Source organism: Leuciscus leuciscus (assembly GCF_965113295.1).
Source record: "Leuciscus leuciscus genome assembly, chromosome: 14".
NCBI classification, from domain to species: Eukaryota; Metazoa; Chordata; class Actinopteri; order Cypriniformes; family Leuciscidae; genus Leuciscus; species Leuciscus leuciscus.
In genome coordinates, this window is record NC_138738.1 from 17,483,796 (window position 1) to 17,499,833 (window position 16,038).

The 16,038-nt window shown below is 37.1% G+C and overlaps 1 protein-coding gene and 2 long non-coding RNA genes across 3 annotated transcripts; 1 reads left to right on the forward strand and 2 right to left on the reverse strand.

Annotated features, from left to right (window-relative positions):
- Window positions 1-903: 903 nt before the first annotated feature.
- Window positions 904-13,513, forward strand: LOC309513614. The gene is made up of 4 exons (XR_014211492.1): window positions 904-918; window positions 2,025-2,136; window positions 2,232-5,651; window positions 13,499-13,513. It is a non-coding gene; the product is annotated as an uncharacterized lncRNA (long non-coding RNA).
- Window positions 4,950-8,772, reverse strand: ptmaa (prothymosin alpha a). Its single transcript, XM_082189540.1, has 5 exons — window positions 8,612-8,772; window positions 6,122-6,190; window positions 5,916-6,006; window positions 5,710-5,783; window positions 4,950-5,607 (listed from the first exon to the last, which is right to left on the reverse strand). The coding sequence occupies exons 1-5, from the start codon at window positions 8,654-8,656 to the stop codon at window positions 5,569-5,571; spliced, it is 318 nt and encodes a 105-aa protein (XP_082045666.1). The 5' UTR covers window positions 8,657-8,772; the 3' UTR covers window positions 4,950-5,568.
- An 851-nt stretch (window positions 13,514-14,364) lies between the features above and the next one.
- Window positions 14,365-15,997, reverse strand: LOC309513615. The gene is made up of 2 exons (XR_014211493.1): window positions 15,918-15,997; window positions 14,365-15,029 (listed from the first exon to the last, which is right to left on the reverse strand). It is a non-coding gene; the product is annotated as an uncharacterized lncRNA (long non-coding RNA).
- Between the last annotated feature and the right edge of the window lie 41 nt (window positions 15,998-16,038).

A 16,038-nucleotide genomic window follows, 5' to 3' on the forward strand; every position in this document is an offset into this window, starting at 1 on the left:
TGCAATATTGATCCTACACATGTGATGTTTACTATGTTATATCATTCTTATATCTTGCTTATTTGTGAGAAGCACAACAAATTAGCATAAAAGCTTTATAATTTATAATGTTTTATAGTATATGTTTTATAATTATTTATTGCATAAATGATTGCTGTAGGTATATATATACTGTGTGTGTTTGTGTGTGTGTGTGTGTGTGTGTATATATATATATATATATATATATATATATATATACTGTATATATATATATTTTTTACAGGCCTATTGGCATATAATATTTTATTAAATAATTAAGTGAGGGAATTGTACATCTGTATACATGCTAAATGGAAATAAATAATCTAAATCTATCTGTAAGTGTATCTTTAATTACGGCTGGACGGTGATTTCTGAATTAAGTTCTCACACATTTATAATTACAATAAATTGCAATATGAAATTATTTATATTGGTTCTCATCGGTGCAGTTGTAAATCAAAGCATGTCATTTAAAACACCACAAGGTGGCATGAGAGGTTTCAGAGGAGTTTCCACCCACACACTCAGATACTGTGATTCATGCTCTGTTTATCCAGATCACTTACTGGACTGAGAAATTCACACAGAGAGAAAGACACGCTCTCTCTCAATGTTTTTCTTCCATGGATTCCTGAAACAGGGAGGTGTTAATGACTAACCAATACGAATTTGCACCATGGCAAAATGATGAATTCCCAGGATGCCTATAGGATGCTTGGCCTTGGGATGATGCACTGTATGAATGGAGCCGTTAGGATGCAACACTGATTTAGAGCAGCTCTTGAATAGAGGCAGTTCTGTCTGACATGGATTCTGCTGGACTATAGAGACGTCTGGATTTTCACATCACCAAGCGACAGAAGGACTTTGAATGTATTATTGAGAAGATATAATGTGAGTGAAGTCGGAATATTACATTTAAATATTATAAATATCCTGCCGCAAAACAAAAAGTTGTCATATTTGATAAACATGTTATATTAAGAATAGCATAGTATATAGTACAGTAATATGATTTTTTTTTTTTTTTTTTTTTTTCATTATTACAAAAAGAGCTTTGTTTTGACTCTAATATGTCTTTAAATATAGGCTATTAAAATATATGTAAACATATATATATTTTGTTCTTTTTCTAAAGTGCAATTATGCAAAATATTATTGCATTATTTTTTTAAGATGTGAAATAGGTACAAAAAAAATCAGGTGAGTCAAACCAAACCAAGACATACAGACACAATGACCTTTGGGCTAGATCATTTAATTAATGAAACATTTATAGTGCTTTTCTTATGTACTGTACACCAGTATCAGGGGGTTTCTCCTCACACACCACCAGTGTACAGCAACTACTTGGATGATGCAACGGCAGTCACAGTACGATTTGAAACCTGGGTCGCCGGCATGGGAGGCGTGTGCGCTAACAAGGACGCTAAAGACCGCAGCGTGCCTCTTATAGGCCAGGGGAGCGAGATTTACATCCACAGCTCTTACTGGCCCCCCTACACTTCACTCCCATCCGGGTCACGGCACCAAAAATAACTTGCCCTGCTCCAAGCGGGATTTGAACCCGGGTTGCTGGCATGGGAGGCGGTCGCAGCCTCTAGCGTCAGTCGTTAACTCGCCTCTTGAGGCCAGGGGAGTGAGGTTTACACGCACAGCTCTTACTGGCCTACGTCTGTTACACGCTCACCACACTCCAGCTATAGGTGAGAGGAGAGAGATTGATAGAGCCAATTCAAAGGATGGGGATTATTAGGAGGTCATAACTGATAAGGGCCAATGGAGGGAATTAAGCCAGGACACTATAGGGTTTTTAATGACCACAGAGAGTCAGGACCTCAGTTCTCATCTGAAGGACGGTGCTTGTTATAGTGTAGTCTCCTAATCACTATACTTAGGTGAGCACCCCCTGCTGGCCTCACTAACACCTCTTCCAACAGCAACCTAGTTTTCCCAGGGGGTTTCCCATCCAGGTACTAACCAGACTCAACCCTGTTTAGCTTAAGTAGGCAACCAATCTTGGGCTACAGGGTGATATGGCTGCAGCTTGTTGGTGTGGACAGCGAACATGAGCACCGTTTCGGCGAGCATCTGGATCTCTGGCCACACACCGTAAGTGGGCTTGCGGTAATATGTAAGTATACTGGAGTATTTTTACTGTGTCACGAGACCACTGACATATTTACACCGTGCAACCATATTTACAGGACGTGAAGAGTAACAGTGATAAAAACAAGATCAAAGACAATCCGAAGGGTGGAACATCTAATGGTAAATCATATTAAAGCCTGCTTGTTAGCACAAAGATGTTAACGGCAGTGCTGTTGATTCAACCAGTGCTCTTACTGTAATTATACTTTTACTGTTTAATCATACTAAACAATCTGTAATTGTTCATGATTAATAACTATTATTATTTGATTTAATTACCTGTCAAATGCTCTTTGTCATAAGCCCTTGAAGTCTACTTGTGGACACACATATTGCATAGAGTGTGCAAATGGTATAATTCATTTAGACTTTTTGAACACTATTGATCTCTATACTGAACACACTCAACAATGACCTGCATGCAAAATCAATGTGCTCTAAATGTGTGCTCACACACAAACCGTGATCAACACATCCGCTATTCATGGTTTACATGTTGTTTGATAGTTACACCTTCACCCATTAATAAATCAAATAGCACTGACATCTAATGGACAGGACTGCCACTTTATTCAAACAAATGTATATTCAGAATCATTAGCCAGCAGAATAATTTAGACATGATGAACCTTTGATGGCTCTCATGAGAACCAGTAAGTCCTGTCTTTTTTTCTTTCTTTTTTATATTATTATTAAAATCCAATTAGTTTTATCATACTTAGTGACACCCTTATGCCCTAACCTCATTAAAGTTCATGAAAAAGCCAATGACTAAGCCTCTTGAACCAACAGAAACATATATTTAGCAAATGATCACTTACAGCCCCTGAAACACTTTATACTAAAGAAAACGTATATTGTAGACCAGAAGTTTCATTTGTTCTCTTCTTAACTTTTCAAAGATGCATCTTTTAACAACTACTGTCAACAAGTATTTTTATAGTTCATCAGGCAAGTGTCATCTTGTATCCTTCTAAAATGTGGTCACGGTGTCTTTCTCACCACATTATATATATTGAGGGTCCACCTTTATGCAGGTTAATGCTTGTTGGAAATGAATCATGCATAGATCACAGCAGAAACAAAAAATACTCTGGAATTGATTCAGATCCAACTTCCTTATATCTTCATGATATCCTATAAGGATTAATTTTCATACACCCTGATTTCACTCGAGAAGTTTCCAAACTCCCCTCAGCTTGATCACATGCTCTCTCCATAAATGTGTCTCCTTCATTGCTGAAAGCATGGTGACCCTGAACTCTGTCTCTTGTTTCTCCTGGCACCTCATCATGATAGTGTATCCTCCTACTTGTGGCACTACTTCCTCTCCCTACTTCCTGTTCATTAAATCTGGCTTGTTTTTAAGTAATTAACTTTGTTTGGGAAGCACCCATGTCAGACAGGCAGAATAGTGTGTTTTATCTTAAATCATTCAATAGAACTTACCAAGTGAACACACAATATGCAATGTGAGACCAGATCGGGGCTTGAATGTCCAGTGAGTGAGCGTCTATACAGCAGGTCACATTTCAATTCTTCATTTAGTTTGTCACTGGTGCTCATGATTGACAGTTCCACCTCTAACAGTTGTGAAATATCAACTTTCTGGGAGTCTGAGAGAAAAAAACACCAAAACTGAAACAACTTTCACTGTTTCCAGTTCTAGCACTGTTAGCTTTTGGTTTTGTGCATATTTTCCAAAGTGTGACTGGGTTTTTTTCTTCTTCAGGCTTCTAAGTAACAGCTACCTAAATGCAAAAAAATAAATACTAATTACTTTTAGTCTTTAAAAGTAATATACATATCTATTTTGACAGCAAATCTCTGAACTTTACACATTGTTATCTTTCATAACTTAAGTTATATTTTCAGTTGTGATCACCTCATGAAACTGTGGTTAAAATCACTATATTCAGTCAGTAGCTAAAAATAGCTTTCAATATTTAAATTTCAAAGTTCAATATCTCTCGAGCTTGCCATTTCTTTTCTAAGAGGACTTTGTGATTTTGATTATCTGTACTACAAAACCCTCATTGATAAATGCTACACCGAACACTTGTCTTACAAACTTGCCTTCTTTATGGAATAACTAAACTTAAGAGTTTAAGGTGGTAGTGGCATTTGACCACTACTTTCATGTTAACTTTACTTTCAAATGAAGTCATCAATTATCTTGAATACTTTCCAAATAAACCTTTGATATACATGTTATAACACACACACACATTGGGTTTTCATGTTTTATGAGGACATTTCATAGACATGATTTTTATACTGCACTAACTGTATATTCTATCTCCTCACCATAAACTTACCCATCACAGAAAACCTTCTGCATTTTTACATTAAATTATTTTTTTTAAACATCACTTAGTATGATTTATAAGCTGTTTTAGGGACCAAAAAATGTCCCCACAAGGACAAGGATTTCATATATTCCCATCTTTGTGGCGACATTTTGTCCCCACAACGCAGGGTTTATACACACACACACACAGTATATACAACGTGGCCTAAAGAAATGTGAATATAAATGAAAGAATTCACACAGTCAATTTTATTTAACATAATATAATTTATACCAGATCTTGGAGTCTTAAAGGCCTGAATAATTTACATTGATGTACATTTACTTTTGACAGGCTGATGAAAAACATGAACTGCATCTGAAGATAATGCTGGTTCAATTATTCTTGCCCATACAGCTCCAACATAAAAAAAAAAAAAATCATGAAAAGTCATGAAAGTAAAAAAAAAAAAAAAAAAAGAACTCACAAAATAAATTTCGGTTTATTGTCGCACAACAAATTTCACACATACATCAAACAGGCCACAAATAGATAGCAATTAAATGGACAAGAAAGAAAAGAAGAAAAATCTTTTCTTTTGGCCTTGCCCTCTCATACAGTCCAACTACGTATGATACAACTGATGTACATACACAAAGTTACAGGAATGCTTTGAATTAATGTTTTTTTAAAAAATGTTTTTTCTGTCATTTTTCGTTTCTTTTTTTGCTTTGTACTTTTACAAGTTTCATTTGAGATAACATGACATGGTCAAACCACAAGTAAAATCTATTTTATAGAGAAGCATCAACTTCAAAGCACCGTTTGGTAACCAGAGATCACTGTCAAAAATGGCTGACCTCCTAACAATATGTACAAAAATATAAAATGTAAATAAAAATACAAACAAATTTTTCCTTTTAAAGTATTTTGTAAGAAGGTAGAACTTTGAAGTCTTGGTTGTTTCTACAAAATCTGCAGTTTGGTGTGTGTACACGGATGCTGGACTCTACTTGATGATGACCATGTTTTGTTTTTTTGCCTCCCCCAGTGGACAAGTTCAGGAAAGGAGGGATGAGACGATTTCCAGCAGAGAAGCTTCTTACACATCAGTCTTTTGCTTCTTAGGCTCAACATCATCCTGAAAAAGGTGGCCAGACAGAGTTAAAACACTGCAGTTATGAGGTCAGATTTATAAACTTTTCTTATTTGAGGGTTTCAATGACATGAAGTGCAAACTTACCTCATCTTCGTCATCCTCAGCTGCTCTTTTTCCTGTGCCACCCTCAGCCTCATCATCTTCATCATCATCATCGCCTATAATGTAGTTAATTCTTAGTAAAGCAACTTTGTTTATATGCTTTGTGGATAAGTGGAGCTAAAGCAGCATGTCTGCATCATTCTCACAACTCTTATTCAATTAGATTACATGCATACTTAAGGCCTTACCTTCTACATCATCTTCCTCATCCTCTTCTTCAGCCACATCATCATCTTCCTCATCTACTTCATTTTCTGGATCACCATTCTCCTCATTTTCCTAAAAAAGAAAAAAAGTATGAGTTATCATTGGTAATACCTAAGGTAATTTGATACATTTTACAAGCAGTACTGATGTTGTAGGCACTAAATAAAGTTAAGTTGCAGAAACTTACAGCCTTTCCATTTGCAGGGACATCCTTTCCATTTTCTGCCTCCTCAACCTGTTTCTTTTCTTTAAGGTCCTAAATGAAGAAAACAAAGTATCTGTAATTGCTTTAGTTACTTATCAAGGAAATTCAACTAGACCAGTGCCGAATTTAAATCCTCTCTTATTCGTGGAACGTGCTTTCATTTCACATTTGAAACGCGACACTTCCACACTCTTTATTCATTGGATGCCTGTCTCTTCCATCCCCGCCTGGTTTAAAGACCATATTGAGGTGTTGTAATTTGATACGTCGATGGCGTTACCGCCAATACGCGCTGTAGTTCAGTTTATAATCCACCTCATTGCTCTTGATAAAGACACGCCCGTTAAAAAACTACAACCCCCAGATTACAATTAGTGAATATTTTAACTCAGCCAATAAGAGCGCGAACTTGACCAAAGAGAGGCAGGACCGATAAGCCTCAGAGAAAGAGGGTGAGTGAGAGAAAGAGATAGAGAGAGAGAGAAAGAGCGAAAAAGACGGGGGGAACAATAGCGTTGTGCATTTGAGCCTTTAACCATTCGTTTTTCGAGCACTATATAGTTGTTCCCTCGAGAATGACCATTATTATCAAGAGAAGCCGTTTTATTTATCAAATTATTTAACACTCTGCATCTTGTTCGCTTAAAAATGCAGACTTTTCATATTTCTGAATACCACAGGATGTGCTTCCATGCAGCAGCTCGCTCGTATTAATAAATGTAGGTCATAATCATCAGCTTTTAAGCCGGTTAGCGTCTATCACGCCTGCAACGCCTTCTCACACCGTCACCATTACATGCTGCTTTGTACCACCACTGAGCGTCAATGAGCCATACATGAATAATGAACATATGCCATTATCTACAGCATAATACTGACCCATATATCGATCAAAACAAACAGCGTGAGCTTTGACCTTATAGCCTGAAGCGGAAATCATCTCCGTTTTTCATAGGCAAACTTAAGAAACGCAGGCTTATCAAGACCAGGACGTAAAAACAAACAAAAATCCTAACAAAGGACAAACGGGTCAGAAATGTTGTGCCCACAGCTGGTTGGCGAGTCCAGCGATCTTTATATGACATCAGCAGAGATTGAGCACAACACGCTTGACAAGTCCGGCGGAAAACGATCGTTTAGGTTGATAAACTGTACGGGGCCGTTCACACAGCACACGCACTCACGCGCACAAGCAGCCAGACGGAGCGCAACGGAACGGAACAGAACGAGATACGTTTTTAAAAGTTGAACGGAGCCACTGCGCCTTAAAAACGGTGGCGCTCGTGCATGAAACGGTAGAATAACAGCGAGAAACTACCCTCAAATACGAATGTATAGTACATGTCTACATTTATAAACAATGAAATAATAGAGCAGCTGCCTGTACGGATGTCCCTTAACTTCGGGTTTCGCGCTCACCTCCTGAGCTGACCGCGGCACCGCGCGCTGCAATATGAACTCATTCAGTCAGCCTGACTGCAGCATCCGCAGCGGGGTTTCGCGGGACAAGTTTACACACAAACTGACATCGACCATAAAAGTCACTGAATATTTCGATAGCCGCTAATACAATCTAAACCGTTTTTCCGTGCACTGAAAGAGAGACCTTTTTTCTTTCATCTGAGAAATGATCACCCATCCTGACACTTCTGTGTAAAGTAACGGGCAGGTAAACCATAGCCCAATAAAGCTTAATATAGCCTCATAGCTTAAGTAATTTGAACAATAATGTATGATGAACTCAATTTCACAACAAAAAAGCGAATTACAACCCGAACTTGACTGAACTTAAAAAGCAACGCGACCTAACGCTCGGTAAAGTCCCCGTAAATCTGAGACAGGTTGGCTCTGATGTTAACAAGGTATTCTCAGATCAAATTCTTTGTCATAACACTTGTAACATTTGTCAAACATAAAGTAGACACGTTCAGACATCATAGAAAACGCGCTTTATTCACAGTGGCATCATGAATCGTGAGGGCTGCAGTAACTTGTGTGACAGATCGGGCTGCTCGCTGACGAATCACCGCGTCTCGCTCTCGCGGACTGTACGAGGCAGGCACCTTCAGTTATTGAGTCTACACGAGGTAATAAAGAAACTTGAGCAACAAACCATATAAGCAGAGTACAGATAGTGCTTACTATTATCTGCGTCCATCTCTTTCACTATGTTTTTCAAAGAGGAACCGAAAAACCGCCTGCATAAACAAAGAACCCGCGCAGAATCCGAACAAAAAGCCTTTTAGTTCCAAATGTCTCCGTAAAGAAGCCCAACTTCAGAGCACCTAACGTTTTACAATCCACGAAGTCCTCAAAGTGTCAGTGAGCGGTCAAAACACTGGCAAAAATGTGCAAACAGTGTCCTGTATCCTGATTTCCATACCAAAAATTCATATTTTATAAAAACCCGTTTATTCAAATGAGTAAAACGCAGCATCTCTATAAATCAGGGTATAACTTAAGTTACATTACCTTGGCGGAGACTTCCGAGCTGGTATCGACTTTTGTGTCAGCCATTTTTCCTAAATATTTAGAATATAATGGGGTCTCGAAACAAAATAATATAAAGAGAAATACGAGATGTGTATAATTAAAAAAAAAGACTATTAAGCGTCTGTAGCGAGCTCACACAGGCGGTAGTGCTGCTAATATAGAAGACTAGGCGGAGTTTGGAGGCGGGCGATTTTCGGTGATTGGCCAGTGAGGAAAAACTCTGCTCTTCTGATTGGTCAAGATGGAACAATAGACAGTATTTCTACAAAGTCAAACTCCGCCTCCAAACCAACCTCTGACTCATTTATGTGTGGAATAACTGTCGATCCATACTATCCTGGTCAATCTCCCCTTGATGGATTGGCCTAGATGGGCTCATCACTGTTAAAATAAAATAAAAAATAAAATAAAAATGTATGTAAGACTGTAATTGTACATTGTATATTGTAATACATGTAATGATGTACAAATGTATTAATACTGCCCTGAAATCTAAAATGGTCCATATTGTCTCAAACACTTATTTTTACTCACAGAGAGCCGACCAAGTCTTGAGTTTACATTTTTGTAATGTTTTTTTCTCTCTCCATATGGTGACATTTACATGTAATTACATAACCACTGATCACATCGTTACTCGTGTCATAATTTCGCCATAAAATATTTTGTCAATTTTTTTTGAAAGGTGTCTTGTAAACTATCCAGCAGTGATATTCGCATCTAATTGATATGCAAGCATTGAGGTTAAGAGTACTGCTTACCTAAAGTCATATTATTTATTTGAGGTCGCGCATAAACCTTTGCTCTATCTAAAAGAAAGGTCACGCTCAATGAATATAATATTGCGGCAGTTAGTGGACGCCCCACTGGCGAAACCTGCTCAATATTTGAGTGACAGTTTCAATCCCCGCCCCTTCACCGATCTTTACACTGGGTATGTAAAAATATCATCCTGGGTGGTGTATGAGATCAGTTATTGAGATATAACATAGGAAGGAAGAACGCCAAATAGGCTAATATGCTGCCAGTTCTTGCTATTAGAGTAAAACAACAAACATATTCGCGATTTTTTTTGTAAGATGCATGACCGAGATCTTGTTCTTATTGGCAAACACGGATTATTTGGTGGGCTAGTGAAGGACACCGGATATGATCATCAAACTAAGCGCTTTATAAACATTACTAGTGATGTTTTCACATTTCAAGCAATTTAAAATCTGCACGCTGCAGGGAAAATGTAATGGTGTACCTCTGTACCTCACCAACATGGCCGATTGAAATACCGTATGGCGTCTTAAAGTCTCCTTATTGGCTGATTGGGCCGAACGAACACAGACTTGACGCTTTGCGAAGGCTGATTGGTTGGTACCAACGTCAATCAACGGAAGTACCTAGTTTAAGGTGCTAAAGAAAACATGGAACTGGAACTGTATTTTCCCTTTTATTTCTCCCGTTCCATGTCTAGAACAGATAAAAGGTGTTAGCAAATACACGTTCAGGATTACATTTTCACAGGGTATGTGGGGCAATTACAAACAGATTATTCATTGTCACATTTATAATAATTTAGCGTCCGCTTTTATTCAAAGAGACTTCCAAATGAGAAACATCACAGGCTATTTATCCCGCTAGAGCTAACAATAGTCCCAGTGCTGCAATGGCAATTAAAGTGAGCGCAAGCTAGAGTAGTAGCCTAGAAGCTAGAGTAAAAAGGTTGAAAATAGAAGTTTGAAAATTTTTTTTTTTTAATTTTTGTTATTATTACAATAAAGTTTGTTTGTTTATATTTATTTACATAATAATTTACCTGAAAACCATACTTGAGCAAAGTAGCTATACCTTATAGCGAAAATGACTCCATTTCAAATTACAAGTCACCAATTCTAATCTGACTTTAGTAAAGTCTTGCCCCAGGTTTCACAGACAAGGCTTAAGCTAGTCCCGGACTAAAATGCATGTTTGAGCTGTTTTAACTGAAAGCAAATTGCACTGACATAACTTAAAATTAGAAAATGTGAAACCGGGCCATTATGAGAATCTGATTTGAACAGTTTAGTATTTTGAATGTGGGCTCAAAGATGCACTGGTCCTCAACATCTTTGAGACATGAAGTAAAAACAAGAACCTTAAATAAGAATAAGTTGATTTGTAAGGAGAGACATATTTATTTATTTTTTATTTATTTTTTTTTAAATCAAAATAAAACTGAAAACCTCAAAATTCCAATAAATCAAGGTTGACTTCCTTTAAACTTCCTTTGACTTCCATCCTCTAAAACGTCTTCAAACACTTTAGTCTCAGGAAAAGCTACAATATGTAAATTTTTTCGCCGCTAGGGGTTGCTAACCTCTTACAATAACAAAGGTGTAGGTTGATGACGCATAAGCGGAATTATGGAACTTGCCGTCATGCCGAAGGATCTAATAATGTTGATGGATGAGTGAATACATTGATGTGTTCAACATGACTGTGGTATGAAGCAGGGCGCGATTGCTAATGAGAGACAGATATCAGCGCCACACGCGAGTCCCGCGGATATAAAGGAATAAGGACATTTCATTCTACCGAACTACCCGCAAGTGCTGAATTAATACTCACACAGGTCAGTTTATTAGACAAATGAAACTTGTGAGGTAACACTGTTTCACTTGGTCTACACTATCACACTGAACTGCATTTGAGTGTGTTGAAAGTTATAATGTTGTTCTATGTGTTAGTTTGTTGTCTGTATGAGACTAGCAGTAAGCTAGATCAACATTAGAATAACATACTGATCATATTCTAACATTTCATCATGTTGAGCTATATAACATTGATTCGTTTTATGTACATTTGCTCACCTGTCTAATAAAGTACATGCAAGAGCAGCGTCTCTGTTAAGTCGAAGTTAGTCGCGGATGTGACGTTCTCGGCACTTCGAAAACGCCACGCTGATATTGATCCTCGTTTTAGTTCTCCTTTTGTCCCAAAGTCTGCTTGCCATGGTCCATAATGTTTGAACGAAAAAACAACAGCGTTAGCGTGCCGCTAGACGTAACACAGTTGTCCACGTCTGTCGCCATGGTTACTATGGCAGTACGAGCAGAAACCAGGGATAACGCGGAGTTCAGTCTTATTACCGGTTGCAGTCATGCCCTCGTCTCATAAACACATGCTATTCAGCAACTAGCCTACCCTACTCACATTCATGTAAAGGAACCTTTGTGACAAGTTTGGGTGAGTAAGGGCAAACTCACAAGATATAGTATCTTCAATGCCCTGTAGATGGCGATATCGCTTCTTTATAGCAGAAATAAACTGCTGCAGAAAAAGTTAGGTGCCATGCAAAATGTAACGCGTAATTTGCATTACTCATCACAAATGTATTGGAGTAAAGAGTAAATATAGGATACTTATTAAAAAATGTAGTCAAGTAGAGAGTAAAAGTTGCTAATATATTTGATACTCAGTAAAACTACAAAGTAGCCAAAAAGATTCTTAAGTAGTAACTAATTAATATTACTCAAATACTTCACACCACTGCTTTCATTTCACTATTCTTATTAGAGCCCTGTACTCTATGTCTTTCATCCAAAGCTATTTACATTAGCTACAGTAATTGCATATATGGATCAAACTGAAGTTAAGTGCCTCGCTCAAAGGCAAAATGATGATGATAGAGCAGAATTGTGATCTCACTAACACACCAGTTCCTGGGTCACTGCTGCTTGGAATTAAACCTGCAACCATCAGAACAGCACTACCACCGTCTCATGCATCTATAATATGTCTCATGCATCTGTAATCTGTCATTATAAAAAAACAAAAAACAAATGTTAGATATTGTCTACTCCTTCTGAGATTGAAGCAATGTTTGATGTTACATCCATCAATCTATCTGGGATGCAACATTTTGTAGGCCCAGAGGCTGAGGCCCACCATAGGAATATGTCTCTTACACTTTATTTTGTAAAAATCTTAATATTATTTTACAAGTATACGAGGATATTTATAAAATTTTGCTAGTGCGAACAAGCCATTGATTATTTAAAAATAATTTAGTAAAATAAATATAGCATAGTAAAATATGATTTTTGTTTAGCGAGCAGAAGTTGATTTGTCCTTACTCTGACTCCAGGTCTTCTTAACAATTGGACTCTTAATGAAAATTGAGAATGAAAGTTCTCCCCTTTGTGTTATGGGAAAGGCACTAAATTTTTTTAAGACAATCAGTCACTCCCAGCAGAACTGCAGAATGTTGTGATCATTCAGAAAAAAAATATTTCTCAGTATACGATTATAGGATTTGTTTTAGATCAGTTACACATTATTAAATACATAGAATTTACGGTAACATTTTATATTGATGGTCCCTTTTTAACATTCTGTTGACTATAAGTAACTTTATAACATGTCAACTAGCTCTCATTAGAGTATTAGTAGACTCTCTGCTTAATATCTGCTAACTCTTTATTGTGATGGTCCTCCAGCAGACATTCTACTGACATGTCTAAAGTAAAGCTGACTAAAGTAAATTTGCAAATATACATGTCAACTTATTCTAACCCAAACCCTACAAGTCTACAAATACTCTACTAACACTCTACTAACACTCTAATGAGAGTTAGTAGACATGTAGGTGCAACATTACTTATAGTCAACAGAATGTGTTAAAGGGACCATCAAACTAAAGTGAAACAGAATTTACTGTTCACTAATCCAATATTGTACATTTGCATCTGTCAAAAGTCTCATCAATGATGAAGAGCTGTGAAATGTTTGTCACCACCATCCGGTGCTGTGAAACAATCCTGCTCCATCGCCCCCTCTCACATCTTCTCCTCATCTCTCTCTCTCTCTCTCTCTCTCTCTCTCTCTCTCTTGCAGATCTTTCTCCATTACCTTTGTTATAAAGCCTCTCCATACGACAAACTGTGAGAGGGCTTTCTCAGTGATCTCTGGCATCTAAATGGAGTCTTTTCCTGTCTGCAACAATAATAACCAATCTGGAAATCCCCTGCTTTACTGCCGTCTGGTATGGCTGGTCACGTGATCTTGCAGTCCCAGGGGCCCTGAGCCCTACTCGCTCTGGTCTCTTGGATGGTCCTGTTTACTTACAAAATCTTATTGCGGTTAAGAATTCACAAATGGCCTTGGGACTGAAACATGGTCACCCACTGTTTATTACAGCCCTGGCTGTTTAGGTCATCTAGCAGCACAAACTATGTAGTAGAGTAATTGAATTATGTTAATTCTGTATTTTTATTTTACTATCATGGATGAATAGTTATATGTAGTATAGTATATAGTAGTATATAGTAGTATAGTATAGTATAGTATATAGTAGTATAGTATAGTATAGTATATAGTAGTATAGTATAGTATAGTATAGTATAGTATAGTATAGTATAGTATAGTATAGTATAGTATAGTATAGTATAGTATAGTATAGTAGCATAGTATAGTGTAGTATAGTATAATATATAGTATAGTAACTATTCATCTTAATTCTATTCATATCTATCTATCTATCTATCTATCTATCTATCTATCTATCTATCTATCTATCTATCTATCTATCTATCTATCTATCTATCTATATAATCCCATTAAATTATGGTTAAAAAACAACAAAAAACTGGCAGATGTGTTGGCCAGAAATTCAGTACTCTTATGGTGCACAGGGTCATACACTAAAACGCAAAACACTATCAGGGTAACACACATGACACTAAAATAATGCAATAAACAAGTCAGTTCAAATCCTTTATTGTCATATGCACCCTGTACAGTGAAATAAAGTATTAATAAATACATAAGAAGAAAAAACAGTATAATATATAGTAGTGCAATATAGTATAGTTGTGTAAAATCTGTACAGGTGTACAATGTGTCTCAATGCCTCCGGTGTGGAATATGAATGTATAGGACGTCTGTATGGTGGTGAGGAGTTTCGAGTAATATCAGGGTCATGTCAGGGTCAATGAATCAATGTTTGACCCATTTAACATTCTGATGGCTCCAAAAACCATTTCTCAGTCTAGACGTCCGGCATTTCACAAGAGGTGCGAGCATACGTATTATACTGTCATTTATTATTTCATATAATAAAAAGGCAATGTTAGGCAGAATCAATCTCAGACACTATTCACTTTCATTGCACAGTATGGAACAACATAAGTTGAGTGAGTAAATGACAGAATTTTCATTTTTGAGTAAACTGTCTTTAAATTGTACATTGCTTCACTTGATTGCTAATGTTGTGACCATAAACTAGTTAAATGTAAAAGATAAAAGTAATCAATCAAATAATAATCAAAGTCAACTGTGTATTAAGGTAAGAACTATTTCATTTGTTTGTCTGTTCATTTGGTGTCCATCTACACATTTCAATGTTATTGTTCAGGGCCAGGCTTTTCTGCAAAAAAAAAAGAAGAAGAAAAAAAGTGTTGTGTCAGGTGTAATGTTTCACTGTATGTCATTAACATAACATGTAACGTGAGGTTTTGTTCCCAAGGGTAACAGTAGCGCAAACAAAAGTTTCCATAAAATTACATTTAGTAAAATGTGATCTTTGTTTATGTATGCAATGCTTCCTCAAACCCTTGTGGGTTTCGAAGAGAAGAGTTTGTTTGATCTGGGATTCTTCCTTGTTTCTCGTCTTCCGCTTTCCTAATGTAGTAGGGGCAGGACTACAGTCGCTCAGCCTGCAGCGTTTTCCCCTCTCTCATTTTTCATTTTTATTTAAATATAGCCTTCACTCGTCCTGCAGCAGCTGGTCCCAGAGTTTTCCCACAGCTGGGATAAAGAATGAGGCCCATACTTTAATTAAGAGCAACATGCTAGGTATTCTTGGTCTAAACTCTTCTTTTCTTCTCTTCATTCATTACAAAAAAATACCTATTTAAAACATTTGGAAACCAAGCCTTGCAGATCTAATATCAGCATTTTTTATTTTTTGGGGGCCAAAAATGGAGGTGAAAACGACATGACATTAAGCTACTCTTTGCCTCTGGGTGGCTCAATGTCACTAAGGCACAAAAGAGGAATTCTGTCCAGGAGACAGCAGTCGATGAGGCAGAAATCAATGAAGCTGATGCATGCTGCATGTGACCCCATGACCCTGAGCTCTGTGATGTGTCTCAGTGCTTTTTACGCGTAATTGAGTATGTCAAAGGCTTATTCCGGCAGTTTATTCATGATATTACCAGCTTAATGTTTGTTTTGACGGAATCTGGATTATTCTTAAACTAATCATTACCCTGAATATAAAAGAAAAGGATCTATTTTAACGAACACCTCTTACCTCACTTGTTTTTCAAGCCCGAAGTATTATCACCTCTAAGCAGGTTATGGGAACATCAGTGGTTTTTGTTTACAATCTGAGGGCAGTTACTAGATGAATCTTTATTGGTAGATGTGAGTCT